At 40.0% G+C, this 23442-nt stretch overlaps 1 protein-coding gene across 4 annotated transcripts in view; it reads left to right on the top strand.

Annotated features, from left to right (window-relative positions):
• RNF130 (ring finger protein 130) overlaps positions 1–23442 on the top strand; it is a 552973-nt gene that overhangs the window by 514047 nt on the left and 15484 nt on the right. For 2 of the 4 annotated variants that reach the window (XM_082253137.1, XM_082253135.1), the window contains one exon: positions 3947–4164. The exons of the other annotated variants lie outside the window; for them this stretch is intronic. In XM_082253137.1, the coding sequence (XP_082109263.1) occupies positions 3947–4053 (107 nt within the window). In that variant the 3' untranslated portion in view covers positions 4054–4164. Of the gene's footprint in view, positions 1–3946; positions 4165–23442 lie in introns of those variants that run through there. 4 annotated transcript variants of the gene reach the window in all.

Genomic DNA, 23442 nt, shown 5'->3' with positions numbered 1-23442 from the left:
TGTTCGGAGGGAGGGGATCACCTGGGTCATAGGAAGGTAAAATCTAGAAAACTGTGAACTGACTAGTTATTATTTGGCAAATTCATTGTCCCATGCTACCTTAAAACCAGAAGTACCGTGATTTTTTTACACAAGGTAGTGGTGGCAAATATAAATATAGGCATTGGAGTATGTCAGGGGCACAGTGAGTTGATTGTGGGTCCATACATATTACAGGACATATTTCATTGAATCATGTCCTAAGAGAAGCATGGACATTGCTAATCTCTCTAAAAAGCTAGTTACCTGGCTGTCATGCTGTCCTTAATGTAATTTTCAATACTTTCAGTCACTGATTTGGAACAAGTATACAGATTAGGATTTTTAACTTTCCAGCTCAGTAACCCAGAAAGTAGTCGCCCTCATTAAAAAAGTTGTAGTAGCACTTCTGAAGAGTGCTTTTAGCGTACTAAAGTGACCTCTAGGTTAGTGTTGTCATATGTTTTTTTTTATCTTTTTTCTTTTAATGTTACTGCAGCTTGATGAATCAGGGCCAGTAGGTCAGGGTAATAGCCAGTCAAATTCGATGTTCAGGAGGGGTCGGCTATTAGCAGGTTTTATTTAAAGTAGTTGTATAGAAAGAAAAAAAATATATATATTTTTTAAAGAATAACAAACATATCTATACTTACCTGCTCTGTGCAATAGAATTGGGCAGACTGGCCCTGAATCTCTTCTTCTCTGGTCCCCCCCCCCCCTCGATGGCACTTCTAGCTCCTCCTCTCTGGCTAGTGCCCCCACTAGAAAGCCCCTGTCCATTGACACAGACAGCGGGACTCGACCCTGCCCACCCACTCCTTCGTCACTAGCTTAGTTTGATAGCAGTGGAAGCCAGTGGCTCCCTATGCCCCAGCAAAGCCAGCAAGACCTGGAAGTGAGGGGAGAGAAGAGCTGCACACAGCATTGGATTGAATAAGAGTTTAGGTAAGTATAAGGGAGGGTGAAAAAGGCCAATATCGATGCCCAGACATTTTTTACCTTATTGCAAGGAAGTAGAGGCACAGTGATACTTCTCGTCCCAGTGCCTACATGACCAATACCATTCTAAATGGGTCTATATATGCTTAAAGGTTTAATAGGATAAAATATTTTCAGTGAGCATCTATTTTGATTTATTGCTACATTTTCTTTAACTAGTAGTTATTTTATATGACTTTTACATGCTGCTCTCCTATATTTTGTCTATCCCACTAAATGAAGAGATTTGTAGATGAGCTGCCATCACCATTTCTCCATCTCCATGCCTAACACCTACAATTGCAGAGTTTTGCCCAATGGGACTTTAGATGAAGTGCCACACAACCAGTAATAAAAACATAGTACCTGTTGAGATACGATATGGGTCATACAGAGAATGCATTGTTTTCATTGGGTCTGCACATGACTAGACTTGCATTGCATGGTGGAGCAGTAAAGGACACCCACTCTGCAGGCCCTGCAAAACCAGGAGCAGAGCCCGCATATGTCAACAGCAAATATGGATGCCTTATGTAGGTACTGTAGATAAATATAAAATATAAACAAAAGTTAGGTTTTAAAAACACTGTATATTGATTGATCAGCGCTGCTCTAAACACCTCTATGTGTATTATGTTCGCAAAAAAAAAAATATATATATATATATATATATATATTAATAATAATAAGGTGCTAGTTGCCACTCTCCTTATATAATTTGAATAATTAATCAATATCAAATAAAGTGCCTATAGTGAAAAATTGTGGTTACAATAATTATATATACCCATCCAATCTCTGATGGGTATTAAATAACTAATAAAGTGCTAATGGTAGTGCTATGTGCATGAATAAATATACAACATAAAGTGACAAGTGCCAGTGCAAAACATCCTTGAACTCCTCCTTCCTATATGCAATGATCTTAGAAGCAGTTCATAGCAAGTTCATAAAGTGATCAGTGTGCACTGTGCCAAAAAATCACATTTGTGTGTTCACACTGTGTTCAGTGCTGCTGACCGTGCTCCCCTCTTTCCTCCCTACTCTCCAGAAGTAGGTGGGATATGAGCCTTCTAAACCTCCACTGATATTAGCAACACCTCCTCCAGGGTTGGGGGTCACTCCAGCGTGTCCTCTTAACAATCCCGATACTCCAGGGCTATGCCTCCTCACCTCCTCATATCAGCCATTTAAAAGAGAGCAATCTCCCATAGTTTAATATATCAACACAAATTTTATTGCAGCAGATAAATTATTACACTCACAATTTCCTTCGTTTTAAAATCGCCTATTTCCTGGTGCGGTGGACGCTGTGACCATCCTGCGCTCCAACCACCGGAACCGGAAGTGACGTCATACGCACAGCTTAATGCTCGTCCGGTTTCGCCACACCCGCCAAGTGGATGGGTATATATTATTATTGTAACCACAATTTTTCACTATAGGCACTTTATTTGATATTGATTAATTATTCAAATTATATAAGGAGAGTGGCAACTAGCATCTTATTATTATTGATTTATATATATATATATATAATATAATTTTTTTTTTTTTTTTTTTTTTTTAGTACATAATACACATAGAGGTGTTTAGAGAAGCACTGATCAATCAATCAATATACAGTCACTTTAAAGGAATTCATTCCTTTTTCATCAGCAGCAGCCGAAAAAAAGACTTGTATTCACTAGTTAATAATTAATTCCTAAGTGCAGGTTAACCCCCCTTTTTTGTCATAGGTTTTAAAAACATTGATGGAAATTGATAAAATGTACATTACATTGGTGCTTCCTCATCTCATTGGCTGCACAATGACTTCACCCCCCCCCCCCCCATGAAGCCTTTAAGTTAAAGCTACCCACCCCACCCAGACAATAGTCCTGTTTAAAAAGATCTGTAAAAGAATTGCGGTTTGCCTTATTTCAATGATATTTTTTTTCTCATATTCTAAAGTTTGCAGTGGAAAGGTCACACATTGGTGGGAGCAAAAGAATATATTCACCAGGGTCATAGTAAGGTAAAATCTAAAAAACTGATCACTGGCTAGTTATTTGGAAATTGCATTTTCCTTATAAAAAAAGTAAAATTAGAAGCTTTAATCCTTGTACACCGGCCCGCTCAGAATTTGTACACAAACCATTTTTTTTTTCAGCATCGGTGCTGGAAATGTTTTTAGGTCTCCTGCAGCTGTGGTACTTCAAGACTTTAGAGAGCTCCTGAACATTGTCATAGGGTTCTGCCATTATATAACATTCCGTATCACTTCTTTTTAATATAAAAGAAGAAAATGGTTGCACACCACCTCGGAAACCAATGAAGAAAAGTTCCTTTATTCACATAAGTGGTACAAGGTACAGCAGGGTAGGACGATAGACGCGTTTCACACGACTGCTACATGCTTGTTCACTATGGTAGTCGTGTGAAATGCGTCTACTGTCCTACCCTGCTGTACCTTGTACCACCTGTATGAATACAGGAACTTTTCTTCATTGGATTGTGTGGTGGTCAACCACTTCTTTTATGCTTCTCCTGGTGGCGAGCCGAGGTTCAGCACCCACCTTGAATCATGGACTTTGACTAGCCTGAGTGGTGTTATCTCTCTTCATTGTTCACTTGTTAAGGAAGAGGCAGTCTCCATCTAGTTGCATTCTCTGTCATTTCAAATAAAAGAATAGCACCAACAGGGAGAGTGAGACCTTTGTGTAACAGCTGTAGCAAGTTCGCAGGTCTGGAGGCTTTAATGGTTGCCCTAAGTCTCTAACAAACAGGAGGTTAGCAGGTAACTAAAACTCTGCCTACAACAGTACCGTAATTTTAATTTCCACTAAAATGACACATTAAATATATGCAACGCATAATGGAGGAAATGCATTCTGAAGTTTCTCTGTATTTTTTTCATACATTCTCTCCTCTGCTCCTGACACGTCTTTTCTTTGTGCTCACCTTCCAGAGCGGAATGGTCATGAAGTGGCGTTACTGAAACCGAAGAGGACAAGGAAAGCTTTTCTTCTTCACACTTCATTTAACAAAGTACAAACAAACTCCCTTTTTTTTTAATAAGACTATTTTTCATTTTTTTTCTGTGGTGTTACTGTAGTGCCAAAGCTTCATTAAACATGTAAATTGATAATTAAAGCAGTATAATAAAACATAAGGTTTTTGGGTGAATTAATTTCATTATTTCTCGCCGCTCTTCACGGTTGACAAGAAAGAACAGCGTTCCTTTTATGGAAACAGAGCTTGGGGTTAGAAGCTTCCAGATAATTGGGCCCAGTACAGAGGGAAGCTGGGCCACCCTCACGTTTTCCCAGAAGCCTCTTCAGATTCTGCAATCAAGTGGTTCGCCGTATTACACTGTTTATTTCCTTTGTGACTGCAACCCCTTTTAACCACTTCTGGACCGGAAGGTTTTACCCCCTTAATGATCAGGCCATTTTTTTGCGATACGGCACTGCGTTATTTTAACTGACAATTGCGCAGTCATGCCATGCTGTACCCAAACAAAATTGATGTCCTTTTTCTTTCCACAAATAGAGCTTTCTTTTGTGGTATTTGATCACCTCTGCAATTTTTTTTTTTTTTCTCGATATAAACAAAAAAAAGAGTGACAATTATGAAAAACGAAAGACAATCTTTTTTACTTTCTGCTATATAATATTTCCAATAAAACAAAAAAAATTTTAAATCCAATTTTTTCATTGTTTTAGGCCAATTTGTATTCTACTACATATTTTTGGTAAAAAAAAAATCTCAATAAGCGTATATTGAGTGGTTTGTGCCTACAAACTAGGGGAAAGATTTATGTCATTTTTATTCATTTATTATTTTTAGTGGGACTGCAACATTGCGGTGGACAGATCGGACACCTAACTGACACTTTTGAGGAGACCAGTGACTTTACTACAGTAATCAGTGCTAAAAATATGCACTGTTACTGTACCATTGACACTGGCAGGGAAGGGGTTAAACATCAGGAGCAATAACAGGGTTAAATGTGTCCCTAGGGGTAGCTTTCTATCTGTGTGGGGGGGGGGGGTGAGCTTGCTGCATGAACACAGAGACCTGTGTTCCTAAATAAGAGGACCACCGGATCCCCATGTTCATTACTGAAAGAACAGCAGGTCTGCCATGTTTACAATGGCAGACCGTCATTCTGTCTCCATGGGGAGCGATCGTGGGTGCCCAGCGGACTTCGGGGCCACCGGACCCGCTGATTGGCTTCTACATGTCATCAACTACATCACAGTACTGTATATTCTTGTGTGGGTGTTTAGCCTCCCAAGTTGCTATATATTGATGTGGTGTGATTATGGATATTAGGTTGTTTTTTCCTCCAGCTCTCCATTTGTATAAATACAGCCTGTTGCTGCTGATGTTTTTAAACATGTCATATCATAGTCATAGTATGTCATATCATACTATTGTGTGTTTTTGCATACCAATAAAAAAATTATTAAAAAAAAAATTTTACAAAATTTATATTACATTTTTTTTTTTATACTTCAGTTAGGAAAAATTTACTTGCATGCGAAGTTCACCATCTAGCCTCCACAGAGATTCTTGCGTCACACACTAAGGGGCACTGTTGCGACATTTGTTATGTGGATATTTCTACGTATTCGCAGGGCAATTAAAGGGAAAATGTGTCAATGTAAATTTATCCAAAATTTGTGTATGCTAGTGCCATATAAATTGTGTTTTTTAAATAGGAACTGATATAAGTTGTATATAATATACCTATCATGTGTATAATGTAATTTTTTACTTTTTTTGTATAGAGTTCCTTTAAATGTTTTTTTTTTCTTTTTTTTTAATCATTTTAGCAGATTTCTGTTTGTTAAAAAACAAATATATTGATGCTGAAGATAGTAGAGTTTTTACACTTTCACTTGTGTTCATCATATTCAGAAGACTCAATAACATAATAATATATCTCTATAGAATGTCCATGTGCACTCTCCCTAAATTGATAAAAAAAAAAATCCACCAGCACAAACTAAAAAAGTGTAAAACAAACTAGTATGAAGTGCAGTGCTCTAGACATATACAGTAACACAAAAATGCTATACCGGTAAAAATAGATTTAAATCTGTACGAACAGAAAACAAATTAAAATATTGTTAATAATATTATAGTGCTATGGTGCAATAAAGTTTGTGAAAATAATTAAAAATAGAATGGAAATTCAGTCCTTATCCAAACTTTGTGCTCCAGTTTAATGATCCTCTATACCTCTGTGTACCAAAACGATAAAGTCCCTCACTCTGTCCTGTGTTAAATGCCCTCTTCCACCTCCTTAGAGCCAAGGATAGAATTGTATAGATGAACAATCTTTGTGCACAAGTCATGGTCCATGGGATAATGTAATCTAAGGAATAAATTAGTTAAAAATATATTAGACCAACCTAAAGAGAAAAAATGGCTTGGGATTTTACAGATTTGGGAGATGTTGTGAATATAAAAAAACCCCAAGAAAAGGATTAATTGCACAACCCATACCACTGGAAAAACTACAACATTTGAGGATTTCATTACATGTAACACATAAGGCATGGTAGAAGCACTCCAATGTCCTTGCGGAATACAAAATGTAAGTAGGACAAAAAGGAACCATATTCAAAGAATTCAGGACAGCGGCGGAACCGGGCCCTGGCATTTCGCCACAGTGGGATGGCCCCAAAACGTCTGGAGTATGTGCCAGCTCCTGATCTCACAGGAAAGCAATAAGGGAAACAAGCCGAGCACTGAGAGCTTGAGCTGAACAGTAAGCTGACAGTAAGCAACAATCAGTGAAAGTGGATGTAAACCCTCACCTATATCCAGTGAAGTGAACAGCTTCAGATGATACACAGAGATGCAACAACTCTCCCTGCATAAGTTTTATTTGTATATCTGCTGTCTTAAGCTTTCTACACTGTTTAGAAAGTGAACATCATGTTAGAATTTTTTTCTTCCCGTGTGACAGCTGATTGGAGGAAACGCACCCCCCCCCCCTCCACACTGCACAGGCAGAGGGAGGAAGGAACACGCGGAGCTGTGCTGTGAATAGACCAGCTCTCTGTTAATCTATCTCTATGCACCCATCCCAACACGAATTTCAAAACTGCTTTTATCTCTGTCGGTGAACTTGTCAGAAGTTTTCATGCTGATGACAGAGGAATGGAGCAACAGAAAGACACAGGATTTAGGGCTTTGGGTTTACATCTACTTTAACTCCATACATGCCAGACACCTCTACTATGTAACCAACAGGTGCTCTTTAAAGTACCTACTAATTCATTTATAGGGAAAGGAAAATGGGCAAGGCAGGTGTAGAACAGGGTCACAAAGGTCAGACTTGTGACTGGGCCCTGGTGTTCCACCACCGTGGAGGGGGCCCACTGGATAACATGTGAAAGGGTCTTTCCGCAAAGCCATAATAAAGGACCCTGTGATGGGAGTAAAGGGCCCTCGACTCGGAGGGAAGGGCTCCGGGACCGATGGAAAGGGCCTCAGGACCAGTGGAAAGAGGTTGGTTTCTTGCACTGGGGCCCTAAAGGTTCTAGTTACGCCTCTGATTCAGGACTATATTTAGAATATATCACTAGGTTTTAAAAAACACAAAATATCAAAACATGTTGTAATGTATTACAACAAGACCCTTCTTAACCACAATTTTTAGGTTTGGAGAACTATAAAGGCCACTGGAGGGTCAGCAATAAAATTAAAACCCTAAGTCAGAAAAAAAACGTTGGACATATGATTTACAAACATTGGTACCCAAAGGAGTCAGTATTGACTTTGATTTAAATTCATTTTTAAATTACTTTTAACCACTTGCCGACCGCCGCAAGTACATATTCTGCGGCAGTCAGCCCCTCACAGGCAAAGTGACGTATGGGTACGTCACTAGCCTGTGAGGCTCTGGGGAGCGAGCGCGCACCGCCGGAGGCGCGCTCCCGCACGGTCACGGACCCCCCCCCCCGCGCGTGTGACCGGCGGACCCGATGGCCGCCGGTCACTTGGCGATCGTCGGTGGAGAGGGAGAAAGACAGGTGGCTAGTGTAAACAAGCCGCCTGTCATTTTCCCCTGTGTAGAAACAATGATCATACGGTTCTACTATGTAAGACCGTTGATCATTGTTCCTACAGCTCAAGCCACAGCCAATCACAGTTAGAATCACGCCCCTAGGGACACACACAGCCCCTCCCTCTCAAATAAAGTTAACCCCTTTATAGCGTGTGATCAAAAAATTGCACAGGTGATCAAATACCACCAAAAGAAAGCTCTGTTTGTGGGGAGAAAAGGACGTCAAATTCGTTTAGGTACAGCGTCGCACGACCGCGCAATTGTCCGTTAAAGTCACGCAGTGCCGAATCGCAAAATACCCCCTGGTCAGGAAGGGGGTAAAATCTTCCAGGGCTTAAGTGGTTAAGGATCTATATAGGAGAGTGCAATATGATATTTATCCACTAGGGGGTAGTAGAGCTCATTTGTATTTGTATATACATTTTATTTTATTTTTTAATTTATATTTTATAATCACAGTGTCTTAATATAATTATTTTTATAGTATCTTAGTGGTAGAGAAGATAAGTTCCGTTTTATTGTATTTATGTATTATTAGCCAGCTAGCCTTCAAAGTTGCTATAGCAATGGTGGATTTCTTTACAGGATATAAGTCAGTGTAGACTGTAGAGCACCCGGTCCTGATCCCCCGAAGAGGTCACGTGATGCTGTGACCACACACGTTGGGGGCAATGGGTCACGCAATTCCATACTGATACTGAAAGTGAAGGACCGACATTGACATTAAATGGTTTTAATGTGAAAAGGGCAATTGGTTTTAATAAATGTATGTGCATTTTACCAAAATAAATATATGTTTGTTTTCATACTACACTATGGAGGGTCCTTGTTTGTTCTGAGCCTGTTCCTAGTGATCAAGCAGAGTCCCAACCCCTAAAGGGGTATACACATGCTGTGGTAGATAATGTCGATTTGAGAGAGTTACCTGCTTTTATCAAGGACCTGTGGATAGGTGACTGTGAGGAGGTGCGACCTATATTGTGTGGGTCATTGAGTGAAGGTGAGAGTACTATTCTCACAGAGGTAGAGAATTTGGTGGTTGACAACTTACAGAACTGGAGTTATAGTGTCACAATAAAATAGGACAACAAGAATTGTATAAACACATGTTAACAGACTTTATTTCACTTGTATGCACAAGAGTTTTTTGCTGCAACTCATGTTTGTTCGGCCTATTTTGATCACTGAGATTAACCACTTGACCTTCGGAAAATTTACCTACCTTCCTGATGAGGCAATTTTTTGCGATACGGCATTGCGTTACTTTAACTGATAGTTGCGTGGTCATGCAATGTTGTACCCAAATAAAATGGATGTCATTTTTTCTTTTGGTGGTATTTGATCACTTCTGCGGTTTTTATTTTTTGCGCTATAAAAAAAAAATTCTGACATTTTTGCAAAAATAAAACAATATTTTTTACTTTCTGCTATAAAACATATCCAATAAAAAAATTGAAAAAATCTAATTTCTTCATTAATTTAGGCCAATATGTATTCTGCTACATATTTTTGGTAAAAAAAAACCCCAATAAGCATATACAGGATTGATTGGTTTGCACAAAAGTTATAGCATCTACAAATTATGGGATATATTTATGGTGATCAATGGCTGCAATGTTGCGGCAGTTAAATTGGACACTAGCTGACATTTTTGTTTGGGGACCAGTGACACTAATACAGTGATTAGTGCTTAAAAGTATGCACTGTCACTGTACTAAAGACACTGTCTGGGAAGGGATTAACATCAGGGGCAATCAAAGAGTTAACTGTGTGCCTAGCCTGTGTTTTTGAACAGTGTGGGAGGTACTTTTACTAGGGGAAGATATGTATCCTTGTCCCTGCTTTGCAGGAACACAGGATCTATGCCTTTCCTACTAACAGAATGGCAATTTGCTTTGTTTACATAAGCAGACTGCGGCCCTGCCTCTGTACCGAATGATCGCCGGATGCCAGCGGGCATTGAGTCCGCGGTACCCGCAGATCAGCTCCAGCTATGTATAATCACAGCTGGAGGTGGCCACCAGCGGGGCACATACGCGCCCTCTACCAGGAAGTCTTGGATCGCGTACCACGCAGCCCTGTCATCTTGTCAACGTATATATGTTAGCTATGCAGTTGGTAAGTGGTTAAAGCGGAGTTCCGGGCACAGAAGTAATTTTTTACTAAACATACCCCCGGGACAGTCAGGGCTAGCACATTCCACAATGGCTAGCCTCTGATCTGTCCCGGTTCGCACTTACCTTTAAGAAGAAATACTTACTTATAAAATTTCTTCCACAGCGTTTCCATCTCTCTTGTGGGTAGCTGAAGCCGGCGCGGTCCTCTTCTGTGTCTTCTTCCGCGTCTTCTTGTCCCAGAATGCGCCTGCACCGGCCCATCTCGTCACTTCCGGTGCGGCGCGCATTCCTCCACAGCGTCGCCCGGAAATGATGAGCGGGGCCGGTGCCGTCGCATTGATTCCTGGGAGCTATGACGTTCAGCTCCCAGGAATCATCGCGAGACAGGAAGTGACGGGGTGAGCCGCGGCTCCGAGGGAGGAAGTACTCTGAGGTGAGTGTCTTCGATCTTCAATTACAAGGTAAGTAAACAAAAAAAAATAAAATAACTATCCAATTCCTTTTCAGGTGAGGTCTACCTAGCGGAGGGGCACAAAAAAAAATATTGTTTTTGTGCCCGGAACTCCGCTTTAAGCAGCCCGGCACCACGTTTATTTACGTTTTTGCTATGTGGTGTTTTCATGTCAGCTCTGGTTTGTTTGTGAAAACTTTATTATGCCATTTTATTCATGTAACTTTTGTTAATGTGAGCGTTTTTTGCTCGCTTTCTACTTGTATCATTATGATTGTCAAACCTACTTTCTATTTGAAAATTCAAAAAGTTGAGACCAAAGAAGTTGGTTTATCAATGAATGGAGTTTCAGTCATGGATAAAAAAAAAAGCACAGGAGATATAAAGTGATGGACTTTGGACACTGAAAGCAGAATTTCACTCTCTTAGGCGACATTGACTTTTTTTTTTTAACCTTTATGCTGCTTACATTAGTAAATAGGAAAGTATATTATATTGATTTTGTGTTAAACTTTTTTTTTTTTTTACATTTCTTCAGTTACATTTACTGGTTTTTAGGCCTAGGCAAATTATGTCATATGTCCTAAGTGTCTTCAGCAGGGTAGGAGGGGTTTTCTCAGTTACACAGCCTTCTGCCTAAATGCCTGAGCTAAGGGAAGATGGATTACAGTACATGCTACCTGGATTACATGCTCTTACTCAAGAGGGCCACAGCCTGAAATTCTAGGGGTTTTTTTTTTTTGCTCATCAAAATAAAGTATGGAGACATGGAGGGATGGGCGAGTTTGCGTTGAATATTAAAAATGAATTAATTGGTTTTGGTTGTTCAAGTGCAGTGTAGGTCTGGTTGAATGTGTTGTACGTTTTTTTTTTTTGTATGGATTGTTACCATTGCACTTTATGGAGTAAAAGGTTCACATTAATAAGTACAGAGCACTTTATGCATTTATTTATATATTGATTTATTGATTGTGGATATGAATTTGCATTACTGATATATACTGTCGTATTTATAGTTAGGGCACTCCACCCCCATGGATGCATAACCACTAAGCTCCCCACTGGCTCAGACTTCTCCTGACTTCTCCCATTTGTTGATCCTATATGATATCCTCTACAGAGACTATTTAATTGGTGATATACAATATATCTAAACTTTATGATGACCTCTGACTAGTTGGGACCTCTCCAGATCCAATGGGCAGAAAATTACAGCTGTTGTATGAAGATATTATTTACTATATGTTTATTGTTGGAAAAGCTCGCTATCAAATACTTTCTGAAGAAGCGGGATGTTGCACCGAGAAATGCACCTGCGTCAAATGCAATTTATGGGGAGACAATCCACCACCCAACAGGGTGGACGGATAAGTGTGACTATTGGAGAATTCTAGTGTTCTTATATAGAGCTATATGTATATGTCTAATGTCTGTTAAAAATCTCTTATCTGTATGGTTTTAATTAATACTTTTCTTGCACAATAAAATCGCACTATATGTGCTTTTAAGGTACCTTTTTAAAGTCCTCTATCTAGTTTGTTAGAAACAATTTTTGTACTCAAGATAGCCACAGCCTGAAATGCTAGGGGGTGCTCATCACAATAAAGTATGGAGACATGGAGGGATGGGCGAGTTTACTTTGAATATTAAAAATTAATTAATTTGTGTTTTCAGTTTGTGGTGTTCAAATGCTGTGTAGTTCAGCTTGAATGTGTTGTACTGTTTTTTTGTACAAATTGTCACCATTGCATTTGAAGTGAAACGTTCACATTCGAAAGTACAGAGCACTTCATGCATTTATTTATATATTGATTTATTGATAGTGGATATGCATTTGCATTACTGATATATACTGTAGTATTTATAGTTAAGTAAGAATAATAGTACCACGCTTCACTTATTTGGGTAAACCGATACAATCTCACAATGCATAGGGTTCTGTGAATGGGCGGTGGAACAGTTGAATTGACAGGGGTCTGCCCTGCGAATTCGCAAAACAGTCTATTGCGGGATCGTGGTAATATGAGTTCTGTTGATGGCAGAGAGAGCAGAAGGGGCAGAGTGGACATCTGAAGAGCAGAGGCTGTAGACCAGTGATGGCAAACCTTGGCACCCCAGATGTTTTGGAACTACCTTTCCCTTGATGCTCATGCGCTCTGCAGTGTATTTGAGCATCATCGGAAATGTAGTTCCAAAATATCTGGGGTGCCAAGGTTCGCCATCACTGCTGTAGACCAAAGATGGGGATGGTACCTAATGACAATAAAAAATCAGCTTCAATATTCATTTAGAAATATATATTAAAATGCATGCATTTTCAAAGTGTATGCTTAGTTCTGGAAATCACCACAATAGGACACAAAATAAAATTAGTTTTTTGACATCTTTTCAAATTAGAAAAAAAAGATTACTTCAGATATACCCTATTGGCTTTCTAATTTGTCTCCTCAGTGTGCAGATATAACCCTTCCTGGTGCCCATCAATTGTCACTTGCCTCTGTACTAATTACAGGTAAGCATGTACATGATGAGCAGTACACTCAGCCCTGTCACAGCATTGTCCAGTTTTGTCTGCACTGCGTCATCAGTGACACCCATAACACCAGTAGAGCAGGCAAATTCATTGATGTATGCACCCAGTCACTCCTCTCACTAATGAAAGCTTGGCAATTCTCCTATGAGTATATCCTTTTGGATGAAACGCGTCAGACCTCACTCTTCTCATAGATTTGCATAAGTTTTGTGTTTTTCTAGCTTCAAGGCAGCTAAGACATTACAGCATCATGACCATTTCTTCCCATTATTTGAAGTGCATTGTACCCACAATACATTATGAAATAGCAAATTTGGGATTAAAAAAAATAAATTTGTCTGTATTTTTATTTAGGTTGATTTTACAGAATGACTAACTGTTAATGCCTAGGATCAAACTGTACTTTGGGTGATGACAGGAAAACCAAAGCCTGGAGAAATTAGCACCTCGGTTTTATAACTAACAGCTTTGTGAAGAATTTGATAAATGTAACTGTAACAAGGACACCGCCTTTCAGATGGCGGTGAGCAATACACACCCTCTGGAGATAATTGTTTGTTTTTTTGGGGGTTTCGTGTGACAGAATTGTCCTAAGAGTGGCGGATACCGTTTCCTTCAATCCAAGTCCTTTTTTGACTGGACAGAGGACCTGGCTGGGTTTGGAGCCACAAGCGAGCGTGACCTAATGTAATAGGAGGACTGACAGAGGAAGGAGACAAGTGGGAGACAAGTGCGGTCTATCTCCCCCCCCCCTGCGGCATCGGATGATTTACCACCCTAGGACGACACCAACTACCCCATATGGAAACTGCACATAAGATAATAAACCGCAAAAACAGATGTTGATCATACAAATGTTGATGACCCATGGATGAGGCCATTCTATCTTGGACTGCCCCATCAGATGAGGGATTGAGTCACAGCTGGTCGGAGGAATAATATATTTTGATAAGGTTTATATTGATTATCACTTATACCGAGAGCTTGACTGCTAATTTGCTTTCCTGATGAAGCGGGCTTTGTACCTGTGAAACCCAACTGCATCGGAAGTCGCAGCCAGTTACTCATCAACTGATCCAATCAGGATTGATGATTTACTCTCCTACACTGTGGAACGCAATTGTAACTTTGCATATCAAAATATATGTTCTGTAATGTCTAATGATTTTAAATATTTATAAATAAAAATATTTTTATATATTTTATTAATTGGTACCGGTAAAGTCCTTAATCTAGTTCTAGGGTATTTTTGTGCATCTTTGTTAGTAGGATGTGGAACTGGATATATATGTCCACACAATAGAGGGCCCCCCCATGTGGTCCCTCCTCCCACCCTTCTCTTTTCTCATCTTCTGTAATAGGAGGTCAACACCAGCTGGTAAGCCGGCTATCTATCAGGGGGAGGTTTTCACTCAGGATCACACACTTTTCGGGTGATGGATAGGGCATTAATTGATTGAATGGGTTTTGGTTTATCACTGTTTGACTTTTTTTTCTATTTCTTCCAATTATAAGCACAACTCTATTGGATTATATTATTTGTGCTGTGTGTGTCTCACGAAAAAGTTGCTGCTGCAAATGTGTATTTATATATGTTTTTTTTCTTTGATATTCAAAATAGCGCAGTTTTCACTTTTTGTATACCCTTTTTATATTCACCTTAGTTGATCTGTCCTTCTCTTTCTTGCATGAGTAATCAGTAACGATACCCTTATCCAAATGGTACCCAGTATCTCTCCATGGTGAGGCAGCAGTATTAACCACCATTTATTGTTCTCCTTTTTTGTACATGCAAAGTAAATATGAACAATCAGAGTAATAGTGTACAGTAAATTACAGTAGCCAATCAAATTTTGGCATGGTGCAGTGATTTATTGCACTTTGAAGAATGCTTTGAATGAGCAAAGCCTAGGTGTCTGTTTAATAATTTTTACATTCACTAGTAATCCTGTTACAAATACCTTTATGTAATGAGGTGTTTAATCGCCTCTCCTAATCCCAGAGGCCGATGGGAGCTTTTGGTTTAGCAAATAACAGAACTTCTGTTTTTTTGATGATCTGGAGAAAGTAAAAACTGGTGGGGCTTTCAGTGAGCAATCTTGGCACAGTCAGCTGGCACAAAGCTAAAGTGTATTGATTTTTTTTTTCCTCTAAGTAAACTTCGATATACTGTTCATGTCATAAAGCTTTAGCGCACATCATCTTTACATAACAGCACTTTCTAAAACTCTCTGAGGTGAGTTGCCTGACGCAGCCCTTTTTCCATATGATAGGCGAACCTCTGTGCCTATAGCTACCTTTTAAAGGTCCAGGCTTTGCACTTAACCACTAGTGGGCTGCCCACCACCTTTTTACTGGGGCAGGGCAGCCCCGCTCTGCCAAATTACATACATGAACGTTATCCAGCATTTCTGGGTAGGGGGTGCGCGCGCCCAATGCCCTGTCTGCGCTGTCATTCGCTACAGCACGAGTTGGTCAGCAGGTCCTGGCCAATGATTTCTGCACTATGCATATTTTGTAGACTCTATAACTTTAAGGGAAACCAATCAATATACACTAATTGGGATTTTTTTTTTTTTTTAACCAATGACAAGATACATTTTTCCCTAAATGTATTTTTTTTTTTTTATTAGATATGTTTTATAGCAGAAAGTAAAACATTTATTTTCAAAATTTTCTGTCTTTTCTTGTTTATGATATCGTGCTATAATAAAGAAAACACAGTGGTGGTCAGATACCACCAACAGAGAGCTTGGTTTGTGTGAAACAAATTATATCAATTTCATTTGCGTACAGTGTTGCATGACCACACAATTGCTAGTTAATGTAGTGCAGTGCCAAATAGCAAAAAATGTCCCGGCACTGAAGAGGGTAAAGTCTTCCGGAGCTTAAATGGTTAAGCACTGGTTCCCACATCAGTGTGGGCAATAGTATGAGCCCTCAGGGCTAGTAGTCATGAGTGGTTTAGGAATCGCTGTCACAGCTGTGACCAGGGACCCCTGCAACCATGGCCTACAGAGGATGTGAGCAGTGTACTGCTACAATATGTAATCAAACCCAGGGAAAGTGACATTTCTTATGGCATCTCTTGCTCTTTGTCATGTGACATCTCATACGACAACAAAGTTAGACATATGGTCAAGTGTCTGACCTGCGCTCTACTAAAAGAAAATATTTGGCTTGATCACCCTTTGTATTCAAAACCACATCAATTCTTTAATTCTTCTAGGTACACTTGCACACAGTTTAAGAAACTTGGCTGGTAGGTTCTTCCAAACATCTTGGAGAACCAACCACAGATCTTCAGTAAATGTAGGCTGCCTCAAATCCTTCTTTCTCTTCTTGTAATCCCAGACAGACTTGATGGTGAGCTCAGGGCTCTGTGGGGGCCAAACCATCACTTCCAGGATTCCTTTGTTCTTCTTTACATTGAAGATAGTCCTTAAAGCGGAGCTTCAGTCTGTCTCCCAAAAAGTTACAAATACTTTAGCTGCTGACTTTTAATATATAGACACTTATCTCTCTAGGGGTCCAGCGCTGTCCTCACCTGAGCCTGTTCTGGACTTTGGTTCCCTAGCACTGGTATCTTAACCAAGGGAAGCCGGCTGTGAAGTCTTCAAGGACCAGTGATGTCTCCCAGAAGGCTGCGGGCGTGGGAGATGAACTTCCGCTCTGATCGCCTAGATGATTTGTGTGGAAGTGGCAGCGAGTATGTGTCTAAACTTATGTTTGCGCATAGTTAAGTCATTTAGCCTTGTTTCCACATCCTATACATGTTTTTTCTGCATGGGTTCTTGGAGCACCCAAGGTACTAAATGCTCTATTCTAGCAGTGTAGTCATTTTTATTTAGGCTCATGGAGCAGGATAAAGTGAATGGGGACTAGTTCAGAATTTGGATAAGGATGATAAGATCTATTGACAAAATGAGAGTCTCAACCTATGGCAAGCCTACCACCAGCTAGCTCCTGTCTGAGGGTAAGAATCAACCTTACCAGTTAGAATAGCTGTCCTAGTCCCTATTACTTTCCAGTTGTGGGCAGTGTCTGTTTGTATCACTTATTTCCGTCCCTCCCCAATGAGCATAGTGCTTAAAGTACAGTTGGTTTATGCATGCAACTCCATTGCTCGTACCCTTAAAGGGGACCTCAAAAGTGCAGATTTGCGATCTATAAGGCACATCTATACATGTTGATCGTGCCTAAGAAACCCCCCCCCCCCCCAAAAAAACAACTTTTGTCCTTAAGTCCATCTGAAAAATAGCAGTGCACTTCCTTTGCCTGGGAAAGCCTGTGCTATAGCTTTATAGCTGGATATCTGGACTACAAGATCGTCCAAGGCACTGTACTTCTTACTGCTAGTCAAATAAGGTTTAGAGAGTGGGATTTAGTGATGTCATTAGTGTGCTGATGATTGTTCTCATTGCTGGAGAGAAAGCTGCAGAGCAAGGATCTCCTGGTTTCATCCTGTAATTTTCTGTGTCTGGCTTGCTGCTTCTTAAATATTCCCCCCACCAGTCATCAGGGGAGCACCTCTGACATAAGGAAGAAAAGCCTTGCTTCAACATACACTGCTCAAAAAAAGTAAAGGAACACTTTTTAATTAGAGTACAGCATCAAGTCAATTACACTCCTAGGATATTGATCTGGTCAGTTAAGTAGCAGAGGGGTTTGTTAATCAGTTTCAGCTGCTGAAATGAAATTAACAACAGGTGCATTATATGGGCAACAATGCAACAAACCCCAAAACGGGTATGGTTTTATAGGTGGAGGCCACTGACATTTTTTTCTCTACTCAAATTTTTCACTAGTTTTGCTTTTGATAGCATGAGGCGATACCTGGACCCTATAGCTGTTGCATAGGCAGTTCAACTCCTCCAGGATGGCACATGAATAGGTGCCATTGCCAGAAGGTTTGCTGTGTCTCCCAGCACAGTCTCTAGTGGAGGAGATTCCAGGAGACAGGCAGTTACTTTAGAAGAGCTGGACAGAGCTGTAGAAGAACTCCATCAGCAGGACTGGTATTTGTTCCTTTGTGCATGGAGGAACAGGATGAGCACTGCCGAAGCCCTACAAAATGACCTCCACCAGGCCACTAGTGTAAGAAGTCCCTGACCAAACAATCAGAAACTGACTTCATGAGGATGGCTTGAGGGCCTGACATCTTTTAGTGGGCTTTGTGCTCACTGCCCGGCATAGTGGAGCTCGCATGGCATTTGCCATTGAACACCCGAATAGGCAGGGCTGCCACTTGCGTCCTGTGCTTTTCACAGATGAGAGCAGGTTCACCCTGAGCACATGTGACAGATCTGAAAGGATCTGGAGAAGCTGTGGAGAATGTTATGCTGCCTGTAACATTGTTCACCACGACCGGTTTGGTGGTGGGTCAGTGATGGTCTGTGGAGGCATATTCATTGAGGGACGCACAGACCTCTACAGGCTAGACAATGGCACTCTGACTGCCATTAGGAATCGGGAAGAAATCCTTGGACTGTCAAACCCTACGCTGGTGCAGTGGTCCTGGGTTCCTCCTAGTGCACGGCGATGAGTGGCATTATGTGGCGAGAGTATGCAGCCAGTTCCTAGGGAATGAAGGACTTGATACCATTAAATGCCCCCCCACGCTCGCATGACCGAAATCCAATTGAACACCTCTGGGGTATTATGTTCGGTCCATCTGACACTGCCAGGTTGCACCTCACTCTGTTTAGGACCTCACTCTGGAAGGAAATACCCCAGGACACCATCCATAATCTCATTAGGAGCATGGCCTGACGTTGCCAGGCATGCATACAAGCACGTGGGAGCCATACAAACTACGTACCATTTTGCTGCAATGAAATTTCAGCAAAATTGACTAGCCTGCTGCATCACTTTTTCACTTAGATTTTTGGGGGTGTCTTTGTGTTCAGCCCTCTGTAGGTTGATCATTTTCATTTCCTTTAGATTATGTGGCATCCTTTCCTTTCTGAACACATTACCCAATTCATATCAGTATCCAGCATATTTTTCGCCATTGAGATCTGATGTGTTTTCAAAGTGTTCCTTTAATTTTTTTGAGCAGTGTAAATTGTCAAAGAAGTAACAAGTTTTAGTAAAGCAGTATTGGGGAAAACATTGGTTGCAGGTTTGCTGATTACTAATACATTACCCAGCCTATTACATTTACCATATAGTTTGTGCTGTGATTAGAGTGGAGTTTGTGAAAGATTTTTGTATCAGAATTTATGGTGGTGGTGATCTTGTTTGAAAGGTAATCTGGGAACTTGTTAATGTCATTACTGATATCATCTCAATTTTCTTTGGTGAAACAGATGATCAATAAGGCACCTTTCTAACTTTTTCCTTTATTCATCCTTTCACGGCCTGTCACCCTTGATCAAACAAGGCTCGGTATAGCTCGCAATTACCAGAGGAATTTTATCTGGCAGAACATAGAAGCTGTAAATGACTTTAGGTATATGAATGACTTTGTGAATGTCCTTTCTACTTTCCTTCTAGAAGTGCTGTGTCCAAGTCCTTCTTTCTTGAACAAAGCAGTTGAGTACTGTGCATGATACCCGATTCTTACTGACCTTTCACTTCAGTCCTTCATTAATCATTACAAATTACAGCTGGGATGTATAGACCTCCAATGATGTATGGGCCAAGGAAGCCACTTACTGACATGATGTAATGCATTTGAGCGAGGAATAAATAGGCTGCATGCGGAAATTAATCATTAAACTTCCAGTTGTGAGACACAGCCTATGTATAGTTTATAGGTGCACTCCTGTATGAAGATGTCATAGGAGTATGCCTTTCCCCTGGAAATCTCATCTGCTAGGATACAATTTATAGATTTGTATAATTTAAGGTCCATAATCCAGGTACAGATATATTGCACTCCAACCACTATACTGCAGCAGATTACCTAATCATATATTTATTACAGTTATTCATATAGCGCCAACAATTTACATAGTATCTTACATATATTGTACAATTAAATCATTCCCTGCCCTCAAGAAGCTTACAATCTAATGTCCATGCTTGCATACATGCATATACTAGGGCCAATGTAGCCAAGAGCTAGTTGATCTATGGGCATGGGAGGAAATCTACATATGCACACGAAGAACATGCAAACAACCTTGCAGGTAGTATAGTGGTTGGGATTCAAATCAATGACCCTGCAAGGGAGAACTGCTAAACACTATGATATTCTCCTATAATCCTTTGACCCTGAGCTACGCATCTCACAGTGGGATACCATGGTTGATGTCCCATCTACCCGGGATATTTGATATCCAAATGCACAGGCTTAACTTTCAGGCTAGATGCCCCCAACTTGTTGGCCCACTGTCTAGGGTTAACAGTCAATCTGGTATGTTGGTATGTTAAAAAAGCTGTCTTAGTCACAGAAAAGTATAAGAAGGGGGGGGGAGACCTTTACCATTTCTGCATCCTAAAGAATTGTATACTAGTTATTTTTGCAAGACATAATCTTGCTATGGTGGACTTTAATGGCACTACATGAGACAATATTATGTAAAAACATCTCTTTAATTAAACTCAAGTAATATTGGTATCACTGTGTGCAAATTCTAAATCTTGATTGTTGGTCGACGCGTTTCGCTGTAAGCTTCCTCAGGGCCAACTATTCGTGTATCACAGTCTAATGATCTTAAATATATTGTCAAATTCATAATAATCATTTATCAGCTGTTACAACAATTTCTAAAGAATTTTTCACAATCAACACTCATATACAGATATGTTAAGGGCAAAATTTTATCATATACGCCTGGGGGGCGGGCACAGAGGGATCAGCTAGCCGCTCTCCTCTAGTGGTAGAGTTACTGAAAGTTGTAGTGTTCCCTTAAAAAATGACTAATTCAATATACAGGTCATATATCACATGTTGTACATTAGTATATCACATTACTTGTTGTTTACCTGATATTTGCCTGTAAATTGATGGAACACTTCTAGCTATATGCTTGTCCTCCTTGCTGCCTAAATTTGGGGGAGCTGGAATTATTATCATGATGTAATCATTTTTGAATGATTCACATCCTTCTCTAACCCCTATACATACATTGATGTTTTTCCTTTTTGGGATTTTTTCACTTGTATGGTAGGCAGTATATTTGATATATAAGTATATATTTGAAGACCCCTGTAGGGGAAGCTAACCAAGAAAAGAAAAAACAGCAAAGGAAATTAAAATCTCCCCCATTGCTTTAAATATCCACCTTGTATGCTTCTATTTTGAAAAATAATAAATCCAGGAAGTAACTATGTCCCGCCATGTGCGGCGCCTTTTGCGCATGCGTATTAATGGGGAACACGCAACACCGTGACGCCAACAGACGACTCCGCTCTGGGGGGGATATAAAGCTGCTCGTAGTTGTCTGTCACTTTTAGTAGCAATAATACAGAGGCAGAGGGATCCTTTTGGTAAGCCAAGCAGCAACCTTAGATCTGAATAATAGAAATTGGAATATGTTTGTCAGCCATGCTTTACACCAGACTTTACCTAGGGATATCATACTAAACGTATCAAACGACAAATAATAAAGTGCACTCTGAGGTAGATATAGTAGATCCATGAATATTGGATTCATTATTATTTTTCTAAATGAAAGCATGCAAGGTGGATATTTAAAGCAACAGGGCAGATTTTAATTCCCTTTGTTCTTCTTGGTTCGCTTCCCCTACAGGGGTCTTCAAATATATACTTTATATATCCAACAGACTGCCTACCATACAAGTGAAAAAAACCCTAAAAGAAAAACATTAAGGTATGTATAGGGGATAGATAAGGATGGGAATCATTCAAAAATGGTTACATCATGATATTAATTCCAGCTCCCCCAAATTTAGGTAGCAGGAAGGACAAGCATATAGCTAGAAGTGTTTCATCAATTTAAAGACAAATATCACGTAAACAACAAGTAATGTGATAAACTAATGTACAACATGTGATATATGACCTGTATATTGAATTTGTCAATATACATCTATGTATTCTTTTTAAGGGAACACTACAACAACTTTCAGTAAATCTACCACTAGAGGAGAGCGGCTAGCTGGTCCCTCTGTGCCTGCCCCAGGTGTATACCACAAATTTAAGGCCTGACATATCTGTATGTAAGTGTTGATTGTGAAAAATTCTATATAAATTGTTGTAACAGCTGATTTATGAATATGATCATTTTGAAATTGACAATATATTTGTTTAAGATCATTAGACTGTGATACACGAATCGTTGGCCCTGAGGAAGCTTACAGTGAAACACGTCGCCCAACAATCAAGATAATTTGTTATCTACTGGTATAATGTACAGTTGTACACAGTCATACCAATATTACTTGGGTCTTATTTTTTATAGTTGCCCTTCATTGTTTGGGCATATATTGTGTTTTTAATATATGTTTAATTAAAGAGATGTTTTTACATTATAGTGTCTCATGTACTGTGTAAAGAAAAATATCACCCGCGCCCCTCTGTGACTGAAGCTGCACACTCCTAACACTGGTAGGTTAAAAGGACATAAATACAAAAAAGGGAGTTGCGCTAAAGTAGAAATTCAAAACTGATCCCCACTGACAGAGAAAGAGTTGAGAGCACACATCAACGGTAGAACACACAACAATAGGAAGATGGTCGTACAGCGTATAGGTTGGTATACCAATCCAGTTTAGTCAAAAACAGGAAGCGACAGTCCAAACACAAATGTTGTAAGGAGATATCTTCACATTATTGTGGAACAAAGGTGCAAAAAACAGTTCAAAGCAAATCTGTAGCAAATTTCATCCACCCAGGTGAAACAATGGAGATGACAGACGATGTGAGATCCCAGCCACCATACACAGCCTCTTACCAATAAGCAGAGAGACAAAGGCCTCGGGTAGTTCAGGACTACTCCAGCCTGTTCCAAGCAAAGCAGCTCCCAGAATGTTCAAGCCACCTGATAGTACCGGCTCACACTTCACTCCAAGATATCACCCAGAAAACTCCTCAGGTTATCTCATAGAGGTGGGCAATAGCAAACAAAAACAGGGCGAGCCCATAGTGCATTACCTCATGGATATTTTATTAAAAGATATAAGGAGATACACTTACCCGAACTAAGAAAATCAAGTATATAATACATATAATGCTGCAGTGTAGAGGAGGCTCTGTGTTCGATTCCCACCAAGAAAATGGCCCACCTCGAGCTTCCGGGTGTGACGTGATGACGCTGGTTTAGCTCCTCCCAACGCGTCGGGGTGAGTGTATCTCCTTATATCT

The sequence above is a fragment of the Pelophylax lessonae genome (assembly GCF_965119305.1).
Source record: "Pelophylax lessonae genome assembly, chromosome: 4".
Classification (NCBI taxonomy): Eukaryota; Metazoa; Chordata; class Amphibia; order Anura; family Ranidae; genus Pelophylax; species Pelophylax lessonae.
The sequence above is the reverse complement of the archived record's forward strand: the minus strand, read 5'-3'. Positions and strand labels throughout refer to the sequence as shown.